This window comes from Peromyscus eremicus, chromosome 13 (assembly GCF_949786415.1).
Source record: "Peromyscus eremicus chromosome 13, PerEre_H2_v1, whole genome shotgun sequence".
Lineage (NCBI taxonomy): Eukaryota > Metazoa > Chordata > Mammalia > Rodentia > Cricetidae > Peromyscus > Peromyscus eremicus.
In genome coordinates this window covers 48,625,375-48,639,512 of record NC_081429.1, presented here as the reverse complement: position 1 = coordinate 48,639,512, position 14,138 = coordinate 48,625,375, and the positions used below count along the sequence as shown (strand labels likewise).

The 14,138-nt window shown below is 39.3% G+C and overlaps 1 protein-coding gene across 1 annotated transcript in view; it reads left to right on the top strand.

Annotated features, from left to right (window-relative positions):
• Positions 1-14,138, top strand: part of Pard3b (par-3 family cell polarity regulator beta) — a 965,008-nt gene that overhangs the window by 502,743 nt on the left and 448,127 nt on the right. Inside the window, exons 7-10 of the mRNA XM_059278226.1 lie at positions 3,974-4,099; positions 5,504-5,862; positions 8,517-8,656; positions 10,907-11,035. Coding sequence (XP_059134209.1) covers positions 3,974-4,099; positions 5,504-5,862; positions 8,517-8,656; positions 10,907-11,035 — 754 coding nt within the window. The remainder of the gene's footprint in view (positions 1-3,973; positions 4,100-5,503; positions 5,863-8,516; positions 8,657-10,906; positions 11,036-14,138) is intronic.

Here is a 14,138-nt window from a genome sequence, read left to right as displayed (position 1 = left end):
CTTCACATCAAGGTTATGGGGATTAAGTAACATTAACAATGTGATAGCTCCTCATAAAATCCACAACCTATGAATGCAGAGATTGTCAGTGTAGTGATTGTTTTTGGATAAAGCAGAAACAGTCTGATTCACAAATGAGGTTTCATTATAAGTTCATGGTCAACTGTACAGTAACTTGAAGAAGTGGTTCTATTATATTTTGGGTATCCACTACTGTTATAGAAAGGAAATTTAATTAAAAATCATATGGAAATGGAGACATGAGCCAATAAAAGTTAAGAAGTAATGAGTCCAGGCTGAAACAGCACACTTAACTCAACCCATGTGTCTTGATGTAGCTCCCTACAGAGCATGTCAGACAAGTGTGTGCCTTCACACTGCCATCTGGCTTCCCTCTGTGAGCGCAGGGCTCGCTTAGGTCATACTGGTGTGCTTAGTTCTTAATTTCCTTCCATTTATTACTTTGTTTCATTATTTTAAATTAGACTTTGCATCTAATTCTTTATTAAGACTACTGTAATTGGCTTTGCTTCCAGTGTTTTGTTTTGTTTTTCATTAAGTAAAATATGGCCACACCTGTTACCAAATGAGAACCTTACTCTCAGAACATCTGAGAAAAACCTGGAGGCCACTGTACCAACTGAAGTCCCCATGAACTCATTAGATACCAGAGCACGGGGACACTGAATACTGCTTCTGTTGAGGGCTGTTCTCTTTCCCAGTTTTGTTTGCTTGTTTGTTTTGTTTTTTGGGGAAAGAAAATAAACAAAACACTAAGTCCTTACAAACAACAAATGAAAAATCACAACATTAATTTTATATTTAAATGCCAATTAAATGTAAAGAATTAAAACACTAATTTGTTTCACTAAAAATAGCTAAGACACTTCCATTTCATAATAAAGATAGCTGAACAGCTGAATCAGAGGGAAAGGAAGAGATTCCCCAATGTGAGGAGAGGGGTTTGAATGACAGGCAGGGTGGTGCAGCCACAGGATTCAGTGGGAACACAGGGCTGGCACAAGGGTCGGGCATTAGAGTCTAAGTGATGATTACATGAGCGAGAAGCAGTTGTTGCTCCTCTTAGCCTGCCTGGAGATTGAATTTTGAGCATCCTTTAGCTCTACCAGTAAACTGGTTGTCTTACCCTCTGATAGCACCACAGCATTAATTGTTAAGTCTGGTAAGTTTTGTCTCAAATAAGGCAGCTACCACCCCACCAGTGAGTGAAAATAGATACTATTTTATAAACTTCTTCACAGTGGTAGAGATGACATCATACCACAGGGAATTTACCCCTTCCAGACAATAGGGAGGGCAGGATGGGTTTGTTGCTGGGGACCAAACTAATGAAATCAGTCAGCTTTACATTTTACCAAAATTACCTCTGACACACAGGTTTTACAGTTGGGCTTATTCTGTCAATAAATTTTTCATGGAAAGTTAGGTTATTTAGATCAGCAAGGTTCACATAGCATGCTCCAGCTGTAATATGCTAGCTAAATTGCAACCCAGTGGCCCGAAAGAATTAATTCATCTCCCAAAATGTGAAATTAAATCCTAGGGAGTAACATTACATGACTGATGATGTACTGAATTAAATTAAGGGGAGACTTGAATGCTTGTTAAAAAAATATCACTTACATAAACTAGTTTATAACCACCCGTGAGCCTCCTAATGGGTCACGTTAGGGGGGAGCCACCGTAACAAAAATCTAAACGGTGAACTATCAGAGAGCAGTTCAATTTAGGAGAAAGCACGATCTTGATCCAGTTCTCCCTTCTTCCTGCCAGACAGTTTCACGTGAGTATTGTGTTGGGAAAGGAAGGCACTGTGATGAATCTGGTTATTCCAGTAAAGTTCTAGGGAGGGGACGAAGCCTGAGACCCCGCCCACACTTGCCAGGATGTCCTGGAGCCCTTCCTTGCGGTAGGCGGTGTAACTACCACTTGCTCGGCGATGGCAGCAAAGCACACTCTGTCCATTGAACGTTTCTGAAGGAGGAGCCTGATAGCGAGTGTGCACCTTGTCCGCTGACACCTTGAGATGCTCTCAGCTCATTAAAGGAACTGAGGCCGGAGGCAGCGGCTCCATTTTGTGGCCACCGCAGACAGAGAAAGTGCTCTTCCCGTGCTTTCATTACAGGCTGCCCTTTTTGCATGGCCGACCTTATTATTCACACATAAAATGTGCTCATATTTTATTTAGATTTGAAATTTAATGCAAAGGGGACTATGTAATATAGCACACAAGGCTCTTATTCAAAAGAGAGTGACTAAATAGAGTAATAAGGGACAGGAACATGGAGGCGGCGGTTTCTCCACACCCAGCAGATACCTCTGGAGGCCCATCACTCTGTCTCAGTGTGACACTCAGGGAGGCCTGTGTCGTGCCACAAAGATAAAGGACATCGCCAAAGTGAGAAATGGCTAAAGTCAGGAGAGGTTCCATCTCTTGTGGTAGATTTAGTTTGGTTTTATGGAAGTGAGAAAGATTGCATGTGTGTACACGCATATTAACACATGTGCACATACAGCCTGCATGTGGATGGGAGAATCTGTGTCCATAAGATTCTCAACCACAGAAGGTTCCAATAAAATCTTCTATCTATACTGAGTGCACACAGACTTTTTTTATGTTATTATCCCCTACACATTACATTAGCTATTTATGTAGCATTTCTATTACATTGGATTTTGTGGGTAATTTAGAGATAATTAAAATATACAGAGGGATGCAAATACTATGGCATTTTTCATAAAGGATTTGAACATCCACAGTACCCAAAAGGATCTTGGAAACCTCCATGGATATGGAGGAATCGTATAGGAAATGTAACTATCGTTTACTCTAGTCTCCTTTTTATTTCCTTTCATTTTCAGTCTCCTCCTCCTTCTGACTCTGAACTAAAAGTCCAAAGCTCTGGGAGCTCCTGGGTATCCTCTCTCACTCTGAGGCTGGTCCTGGGTATCCTCTCTCACTCTGAGGCTGGCCCTGGGTATCCTCTCTGACTCAGAGGTTGGCCCTGGGTATCCTCTCTGACTCAGAGGTTGGCCCTGGGTATCCTCTCTGACTCTGAGGCTAATCCTGGGTATCCTCTTTGACTCTGAGGCTGGCCCTGGGCATCCTCTCTAACTCTGAGGCTAGCTGTGGTCCTCACCTACTTTATCAGTTTAGGCTCATTGACTGACACATGAAGATCCCACTGGATGGTGGATGGTCTAGACCTCCTACACAGTGTTAGTTTTTAAACCCTGTGATGGCTCCCTATTGGGCCCAAGTTTGGAACTTTTGCTTTATCTTTTTGCATAGGTCTGGTCCTCCAACCTTACTTCATTTCTTCCAGCCTGAGGATGGAGAAAAACACCTGACATGGACCTTGATTCAAAGGCACTAATGAATAGGGTCTGAGCTGAAGTGTTTGTTTACTTTTTAATATGCAAACTACTAGAACATGTAATAGCAAAACAGGCTGTGAATGTCTAATCCTCTCACATCACTAGCACTAAGTTTCTACCGTGCCACTCAGGCAGGCTTCCTTGCAGTCAAGTGTGATGCCTCCACTGCAGCTGCGAGTCTTGGCTGCTGTAGACCCTGCTGATTCCTACTGGTCTTTTCTAAGATCATGGGAAGCATATAAATGGGTTGTTACTTATGATACGGATATTTGCCTTCGGATAGAAGTGTGTGCATGTGCTTGTGTGTGCCTGGGTGTGTGTGTGTGTGTGTGTGTGTGTGTGTGTGTGTGTGTGTGTGTGATAGTGTGTATATATGATTGTGTGTGATTGTGTGTATGTGTGTGAGTGTGTGTGTGTGTGATTGTGTGGGAACTTGATAGATGAACCATTTGGCCAAACAGAAGCATACTCTACTCAGTAAACAGAAACCAATACTTATTTCTGAATAGCTACATGAGGAGAGCTGATGAGCACATCGGTGCTCAGAAGTTTTATTTCAACCAAATGTCTCTAGGATCCTGGGACTCTTCATCCGAGGCATTGAAGAAAACAGCAGGTGTAAGCAGGAGGGACTGTTTCAGGAGAACGAATGTATTGTAAAAATCAACAACGTGGAACTCCTGGACAAAACTTTCGCTCAGTAAGCATTCTTTTCATTGTTTATTTGCTTTATTGATCTCTTGAATATTTATAATCATTATAGAGCCCATTATGACCAACATCATAGGTGGAATGTCAAGCCAGTTCCCTTTAGGTGACCCCTGACCATCCATTTCTGAGTGCGTTTTATGTCTTGACATACTCAGAGGTGGCCAACACATGTGCCTGATGTCTGTAGGGAGGTTGAGACACAGAATGAATGCAGCAAGCCTTCCTGCCTGCCTGTCTTTCTGGGGCATCCATGAATGAAGGGGTTTGTTTTTCTTGGGCTATGGGTCAGTTAGACTGGTATTTACTAGCTCTTTTCACAGACAATTAATTCAGCTTATTAATTAACCTCCTTGATGTCAGTCTTCTTTAAAGTGTAAAATCTGTGAGTGATGTCTATGAGGACTCAAAGAGTAATAGAAACAAATTGTAAAAAATAAATGTAAAATGCTCTTCTCAAGATATCATCTTTCTGAATGTGAAAAATCTTACAGGGAATATCTGTTTCTACACAGGAATTAGAATATGTAGAATCCAGCTGCATCTAGCTATACATATCTACATATACACATATGTATTGATGTGCATTGACATTTTGAGAGCTTCTAAGTTCAGCAAATGAGTAGTGATAATCTTCATTAATAATCAGTAGCCTATCTTGCTTCTGAGCCAAATTGCTCATAACACAGCATCTCCCTGGCCATTACCTGTCAATAGTGGGGGCTGGTGGCTGCTGATGGAAGGCATGTAGTACTGGCTGCTGTTTAGAGGTAGAATGAAATGAGGTCTTTCTAAAACATTTAGTACATTCAGCTATTATTGGACAGAATTATGATAATTATTAATAATTATGTTATATGCATATTGTGCTGCCCTGCTTTGCAAAGTCTAGGGAGCCTGATGGTCCCTGTTTTATCTAAGTGGGAACTGAGTCATAAAACACCAACTTAGAGTCAAGTAAAAATAATCTATTAATAATCTGATTTTTAAAAAGAAGGATTTAAATTCACTTTAAATATGTGCTTCAGTAATTATTCTGGGTAGATTTTCATATTTAGAAACACTTGAAAGCTGAGTTGTCAGTTAAGTTCTTAAGTCTCTCTGAGCTTCCACTTGAATTTGTTAAATACAAGTGAATTATATTTGCTTTATATAGTTGTTAAGAAAAATAAACTAGAGGATTATACACAGTCATCATGCATGTGTAGCTAGTGCGGAGGCACCTTGGTGGGCAGGTTGTAAACAGTAAGTGGTAACTAGTTAGCAGAGTCATACTGTAGTGATGATCCCAGGACCTCCTATACATACTCTAGGAAGCTGCTTTATTGCCCCCAGACCTGTGTACCTTAGAAAGTGGCATGCCAGAACATCATCTCCATTTCTTCACTCTTTCAAGGGCCCAGGATGTCTTCCGCCAGGCAATGAAATCCCCCAGTGTGGTCCTCCATGTGCTTCTGCCTCAAAATCGTGAGCGCTATGAGAAATCAGTCATTCGACCACTGAACATCTTTGGCAACAATGATGGGACTTTGAGAGCAAAGGCTCAGCCTCCTGCCCGTGGGAAACCAGGATTAAAGGCAGCAAATCTCCCAAGACCCAACAGTCCTGAAGCAGATGAGTCAACTTCCCCACAGCAAAGCAAGAGCCCCCAAGTTCCAAGACAGGAAAGAAAACCTGCGTCTCCCTCACTCTCCCCTTTCATAGGGTTTGGCAGCAGGAAAAATGCAAAAAAAATTAAGATTGACCTAAAGAAAGGTAATTATTAAATTGTGCTTAATAGCATTCTATTATTGTACCATGTAAAACTGGTTAAGAGAAATTCATTAAGGTTAATGTAGTTAATTCCCTTTTTATCTAATTGCATCAAAGAATATATTTGAGTGTATACTTGGATAACTTAAAGTTTTTAAAACTGTAGTACTTTCTTCTGCAAAATTTAGATTATTTGAAACAAACAAACAACAACAACAACAAAAAAAAAAAAAACAGTGAGGAATGGAGAGGATCAGTGCAGACTTGATAAAAGCCAAGCGGCATTGTGTGACAGCTCAATAGTGAGTAGGCATAAAAGCTTAATTGCCTTTATTTTGAGTACAAGTTAGTGATTTTCTTAAAGCATCCTTTAGGCCAGTTCAACAATAGGTCCTCTGGCTCTATAGCATGGTTTTTATATCAGTGAGATATTTAGTCTTCAGAAAGACAATAGATAATGATTATTAATCTCAGACTCAACATTATATTTCTTCAAGAAAGTCAAAATTTCAAAGCTGCACACCTTTTGTCTGTTTCCAGCACAGAGCAATTATCCTGGGCCACATGTGTGCATGCATATGGCACAGCATTACACACATGTGCATGTGCACATGCACTGTTGTGTTCCTGTTCATTCCCTACTCATTCCTTACCCTCCACCTGATACTCCCTCCTCCCATTGTAATGTTCTAAAATTCAGTGGTTTTTCAAGCCAATTCAAGGCTAATAGGTTTTTTCACTAAATTAATTATTTAATGGCCACCAGGAAATTTTTAATATTATTTGTGAATTTCAAAAACAACATGTATCTTTCATTAGGATATAGAAATTATTCTGAAGACTTCTCAATCATAATTTTATTTACTTATAAAAGTCTTATTTTGGGGATAAAGGGAGTTGAAAGAAGGCACAGAGGTTGATATGCTTATATTTAAGTGCATTACAAATAAGTCATATCCAAATGCATTGTTGTGTAGCAATAACCCAGCTATGTGTATGAGTTAGGTGCTTTGAGATGAGAGAGTTATGAAAAGATATCCCAAAGAAGACAGCAGATCAACAAGGGTGGATTGCCTCTGTCTAAATGTGGGACTATAATAGGCATGCCTTAATAGATAAATGGTTGTAGGAAGGAAGAAAGAAAAATTACAGTTTTTGCTGAGGTTTTCAGCCAGGGCAAATTGCATACTGGAAATGTCATTGATTGAAATTAGAATTTTAAGTAGTTGAGGATATTTGATAATGGCAGGATCTGGGTTAAAGAAGGAGAAACATAGCAAAGTTTGAAATATTCATAATTATATTCAGGAAAGAGAGAGAGAGAGACATGGAGGCACAGATGGAGATGGAGAGGTGAGAGGAGAGAGGGCAAATGAAACACACAGATGCTAGCTCTAGTCTATAAAATAATAATAATGACAATGAATCAAAGAGCTGATGGAGGCGATCGTGACAAGTACAGAAACTGGCCCAATACCGATCATTGGGCATGATCTGTGTTGATGTGGGAGCACAGTGGTGTGAGTTCTAGGGTCACAGACATGGTATGATGAGAAAGATATGAAAATAAAAATGTTAAAAATCAAGGGGGGGCTCATTTCTGAAAATGGTAATTAGAAAGTATCAAAGATGGATAGGTAAGAAATAAGGCCAACTATGGAAAGAATTCCTGGTGATGGTCACAGGAAGTGTGTCTGTCGGCTTCCTAAAACTCCTAAGAAGGGATAGGAAATAGGAGAGGGTTTGGGACTCACAATTTTGGAAGCCTCAGTTCCTGGCTTGTTGGCCAGCTGCTTTTGGACCTATAGCAAAGCAATGGAGCATGATGGGAATGTGTGGTAGAGCAAGCCTCTCACTTTCTAGCAGCCCAGAAGCAAAGAAAGAGAAACATGAGGGGTGAGGGGGCCATAGCTCCTTCTGTGTCATGCACCTAATGACCTTACATCCTTCTACTAAGTCCCATGCCCTAAAGGTCCTACCACATCCCAGTGTGTTACAGGCTGGCAGCATGGCTCTTTGTGAGATGCTTATCCAAACCAAAGCAGTACTTTATTCATGATAGAAGCTTCAAGAAATGCTAATAATTGAGTATAGATTGTTTACAGTTGGGAAATCTGCATACATCTTTAGACAGAGTAGAAGGGAGAAGTCGGCGATTTAAGACAACCAGGATGGGACGGCAAGGCCCTCTAGGGACAAGACAGTGGTTACAACAGTCAAGCAATCAGGACACATACAGAGGGAGGCATGTGTAGTTTATGGCCTGAGCCATAAACTACTCAGTTGATTGAGAGACCACAAAACCCCAACAGAGGAAGGCACCTGCTTGGGAGGAAAGATGAAGTCAGGAGGTAGATGAATGAGGAATTGATGCTATGGACATATGGATGCCATGCATTGTCTTCTAGAACCCGAATACACAAAAGTGTCATGTGTATTTATTGGATCCTAACTTCACTTTGATGTTATCATTGCCTGTTCGGAACTCTAATCTTTATTTAAAACAGGAAAACTGAAGCCTATGTAAAAATCTCCTGGAATGTAAATAATTTACTTGATCTGCTTTAATGTAAAGTAAGCAGAGTTTACTAAAAGAGTGAATGTAATTGTAACCCATGCTTAAGGTGACAATACATCTTTCTGGTCTTGCATGCTAGGTCCTGAAGGACTTGGTTTCACTGTGGTAACTAGAGATTCTTCTATACATGGTCCCGGTCCCATTTTTGTAAAAAACATCTTACCAAAGGGAGCAGCAATAAAGGATGGCCGCCTGCAATCAGGGGACAGAATTTTGGAGGTAAGAGTTGAAGTTAATGTCTTCAGTAAAATATTTCCTTATATTTAAGTAAATAATATATAAACATATGTAGTAGTCACTTGCTGTCTCTTGTTGATCCTAGTACCCTACAAAACTACTAACATCTGCAGATGTCCAACTCCTTTATATAAAATAGCATTGGATTTGCATATAAATGATACCTTAAATTGTCACTTTGTACAGACTGAGCAGGCTATATTTAGGAATACACACACACACACACAGACACACACATACACACACACGTTGGGTTTTTTACTGTTTTCAGGGGGCTTGCCACCCAGCTCCCAAATAAATTCACACACAGAGGCTTATGGCTTATTATTACTTATGAATGCCCAGCCTTAGCTTGGATTTTTTCTTGCCAGCTTTCCTTAACTTTAGATTGCCCCATCTGTCTTTTTCCTCTGGGCTTTTCTGGTTCTCTTACTTCTATAAATCTTACTTTTACTCTGTGTCTTGCTGTTTAGCTGGGCAGCTGGTCCCTAGAGTTCTTCTCCTTCTCTGGTTGATAGCTCCTTCCCCTAGATTTCTCCCTCTATATATTCTCTCTGTCTGCCAGCCCCACCTATCCTTTCTCCTGCCTTGCTATTGGCCAGTTCTTTATTAGACCATCAGGTGTCTGAGAAAGGCACAGTAACACAGCTTCACAGGATTAAACAAATGCAACATAAACAAAAGTAACACACCTTAAAATATTCTACTACACACACATACACAACAACAACAACAATCAATCAGTGTAAAAAGCGGTAAGGGGGGGATATATGGGGAGGGGAATGTTTGGAGGGAGGAAAGGAAAGGGGAAAATGATATAATTATAATCTCAAAAAGAAAAGAAAAAATTGTCACCTAGATGATTTATAATACCTAACACTATCCAAACGCTATTTAAACAGTATGTCTTGTTTAGAAAATAACAAAAATAGTTTGCCAGTGTTCAGTATAGATACCTCTTTATCTGAAGTTGATTAAACTGACAGATATTGAGGACTGACTAGATATAAATGTTTAATTTCTAATGAAACATATGTTGGAAATTAGTACTTGTAAACAAGATAATGACTTAAATTATAAAACTAGCTAATGAGGAGCCTAACTATGTATGTCCCCAAGAAGGTCAGAGATGTGGGACCAAATACTACCATTTTCCTACCACCTTCTTTCCTTCACCTGTGGTGTTGAATTAATCTAGGAGTCCTGTTACTCCTTAGTCGGGGCAAACAATTTCATAGTCTTACACAGGACTTTGTAGTAGTTTCTTCAAAACTTTGAGGGGATCTCCTATTGACACTGTCAGACCCAAATCAGTATCACCTACACTCAGCCAGGAATAGGAATGCTGAGCTGGTTTTGCATAGAAAAGTATTTAGATACCCATATGTGAGGCTTGTTTCTCCTACTGATTTCTGTCCAATAGCAACATCATCTCAATAAGGAGCTTTGAACAATCAACCATGAAAGACATTTTGGTTGAGACTGACTGGTTTTAAATCTCCCTGGACATGGGAAGTTGCTTTCAAAAGTATTTTCACTGGGAATGTATGTTTTGGAAACATTTTAGCAATCCATGTAGTTCTAGATCGGGAAGGATGCTCTACCTGACAAACAAAGCTCTGATACCACTTTTCTAGACAAAACTAACCTGCTGATACCACTTTTCTAGACAAAAGGAGCATTTGGGATTACACCAAAATACTTGTACTTCTAGAGTAATGTGCCATATGACAAATAATTTACTTTTGCCTGGTATATTGCAGTCCACTTATTTGATGAATTAATTTCTGACGCTTCTCAGTCTGATATTTCCCCTTGTAAAAATGTAATGACTTAGGAAAAATTCCCACGATAAAATAATGTATCGATTGAGTTTATCTAGTATCAAAATGATGATGACGGTGTTATTGAAAATGTATGTGTCTGCCCATATGCTTAGGGTCATCTTTACAGAACTTCATTGAATTCACGAACCCATTTGTTGCATAGTTAATTCACAAAATAGAATTAAAAAAAAAAACACTTAGGAGGTGTGCTGGGCATGGTGGTACAAGCCTATAATCCCAGCATTCAAGACAAGAGTGAGCTCTGTGAGAAAGATCTGAGTTCAAGGACAACCTTGACTATACAGCAATAATACCCTGGGCAACTCAGCAAGACCTGTCTAAAAGGGACAGGGGAGGTGATGGGAAAGATTCTGAGTGTGGTTACATATATGGTTCTACTCACTAGGTAAATGGCAAAGATGTCACAGGAAGAACTCAGGAAGAGCTTGTGGCCATGCTGAGGAGCACCAAGCAGGGAGAAACAGTATTACTGGTCATTGCCCGCCAAGAAGAGAGCTTCCTGCCCCGAGAGCTGGTAATGTTAAAGCCTCTGTCTTCTTGAGGTTTTGGTGTCATGATTAGCGTCTGTATGGAACTTATACTAACTGAGTACTGCTGTTAAATTTGGGCTGTGTTTAGAACAAACATAGGGTATGAGTGTGTTATCCCATTTGGAGTATCAGACTTGTCTACTGATGCGTTGAGGGGATGTATGTGTACACAGGGCCTTGAGAGCACAAACTCCAATAGGTTTTGATAACAAATAGCTGTCCGTGCAATTCAGTAAACTATACATTTGAGTTTAGATTGTCAACTAGATGAGCAGCATAGTTCATAGGTCTCCTTTAATGTGTATTCTAAGTAGCAACTTAATGAGAGACATAGGTAATTGGGGAAACTGGGTTAGGAATAAGTAAAATAATGTCATGCTCTCATTACATTTTTCTGTAAATCTACAACTGTTTTAAACTTAAGAATTAACAAATAAGTAAAAGAGAAATAACTTCAGAGGAGGTAACTCATACCTGGCACTGGGCCTTTTATTTTCTAGCCTGTAGATCTAATAGGGGCATTGTTCTTCCATAGGTGGTAACTCCATTTAAACTTTATATGTATATATTTTAAGAAGCTTCTACATTCATAGGTTTCCATATGACTTTCTTGAAAGGTCTGTAGAGTTAGTTATTCTTCCTCCTCAACCCTTCTAAACCCACCCAGTTTAACCTTTCCAATTTCATTATTCCATCCCCCCGCTTATACACTGTGTTATATCTCCCTTTCCTTGAAAGCACCCCAGTGACATACACACACAACCACTTTGTGGTCCTTTATTACTTTCTAGACTTCTGTGAGTTTTCTAAGGGAAACATGCAAAACTAAAATTTAAAGCTAGCATCTACATATGAAAGGAAACGTGTGACATTTGTCTTTCTGGATCACCCCACTCAGAATTATGGTATGCTTTTATTTATTTATAGGTTACATTAATTTACCTGTATATTTCATAACTTTGTTTTTCTTAACAGATGAATGCTATTCCATTGTGTAAATATGCCACATGTTCATTATCTATTCAACAGTTGATGGACATCTGGACTGTTTACATGTCCTAGGTATTATGAATAGAGCAGCAATTAACACAGATGAGCAGTTATCTCTCTAGTAGGATATAGATCCTTTGGGTACATGCCCAGGAGTGATCTAGCTGGATCATGTGATAGATATGTTCCTATCTTTTAAAGGAACCTCCAAACTGAATTCAATAGTGGCTTCAGCAGTTTTCACTCCCCACAGCAGAGAATAAGTATCTCTATTTTCATTGATATATATATCACCATGTATTGTCATTTTTTTATCTTAGTCATTCTGACTGTAGGAGTTGTTGACCATTGGGGCTGCATAGACCCACAAACATTATAGAGTATTGCCGCTACTCTTGGCTAACCTCCAGAACTTGGCAGTAAGACCCTGTTGCTGAAGATACCATATACTTGAGTGATAAAACATGGGGAAATCAATTTGGTACTAACCTGGAATGGTACTGCCTGGCTTCCATAGTGCTGGAAGGTGCTCTGCATGCTGTCAGAGGAGAAGAGTAATCATCAGTCTTCCCTATCTGTGATCCTGTGAGCCGCAGTAGTAAATGACCTTGCAAAATATGCCCACTGGTGAATGTTTTAGGAATAACCAAACAGTTTCTGATTGGATTAAATTTGGACCCACAATAAGGAATCCATACCTGCACTGTTAGAACCTGTGTCTACAAAGGTCATGGACCTTAAGGGAGAATTACTACTATTATTCTCCAGAATGGACAATAGTATTAAACTTGCTCCTAAGGACTTATTGCTATACCCATAGATTAATGCATCTCTCAGCTCTCATCAAGAAGCTGCTTCTTATAGTAGATGATGATTAGCATGGAGAGCTGCAACTGGTCAACCTGCAGAGAATAAGAGACTTTAGAGTCCCCAGCCCCAAATGGAACATCTGGATTGTACACCTCCCCACAAAAGCTCAGGGGTCATTGTGGAAGAGGCAGCAGGTGATTCCAGTGAGTGATGAAACAGTATGTTCTGAACTAAACAGAGCAGTTACACATATGAACTGACAGTAGTTATGTCAGCATGCACAAGCATATTCAAGCCAGACAAAATTCCATCATGGAGGAGGGAAGTGGGGGAAGGTTTTACCCCTACCTGAATAACTGTTGCTAATTGATAGCTTCTGGGAGAAGGAGAATAAGTTTTCTCTAAGGGTATGACCATGGTAGGATACCTGTGACCAGGGAGGGGTTGGCTCTATACCCAAGAGTATTTAAACAATGGAAATTGGAGTTGTTGGGCTTTTGAAGAAGAGAAAAGAAAAAAAAGAAGACAAGAAGTTGGATAGTTAAGGAGGTGGGGTAGATCTGGGAGGAATTCCGGGAGGGGTGAGCAAATCATATTGTATAAAATTCTCCATTTACTCAGGGGGGCATGAGTTATGAAAAGGATAAAAAGCTAACTTTTTGTTGTTGTTTTGTTGTTGTTGTTATTTTTTTGTTGTGGTGATGGCAGTGGGTAAGAGTATAGGATATATTTGATACTAAGAGTGTAAAATTTACTGTGAAGTTACACAGTCATTCTGAATGCCTTTTCTAACTGTATCAGTGTTTATTAAGTTGTATAGCCTTTGGGTCTTGTTAATTGTGGTGTGTGATGTTTTTTATTTATTTTTTTTATAATAAAGTATATAAAATTAATTTTAAAAATAGATTATTAAAGAACTAATAAAATATTACTTAAAAGAGAAAAATTTAAATGAATGGAAATAAAAATACACTCAAGTGCTCAAAATGGACATGAAGGTCATGAAGAGATCTGCAGAGCAGTGCAATTACACTCCACAGAGGAATCTGACCTGTTCTGAGCTTGGAGAAAGGTGTCTTAAGAGAATTTCAAGTCATTAAAAATGAATCTCCTCCTACCCAGAAACTGCTCCTCTAGTAATTTTTTTTAATTGATGATCAAAGATGTACAAACGTTAATGTACATTGACTTTTCCCCTCATGTAACATAGTAACATGTTTGATGTGTACAACTCAAAGCTGTTGGCTAGATAAATAACTGTATATTTCTCCAGTAAAATATAATCAA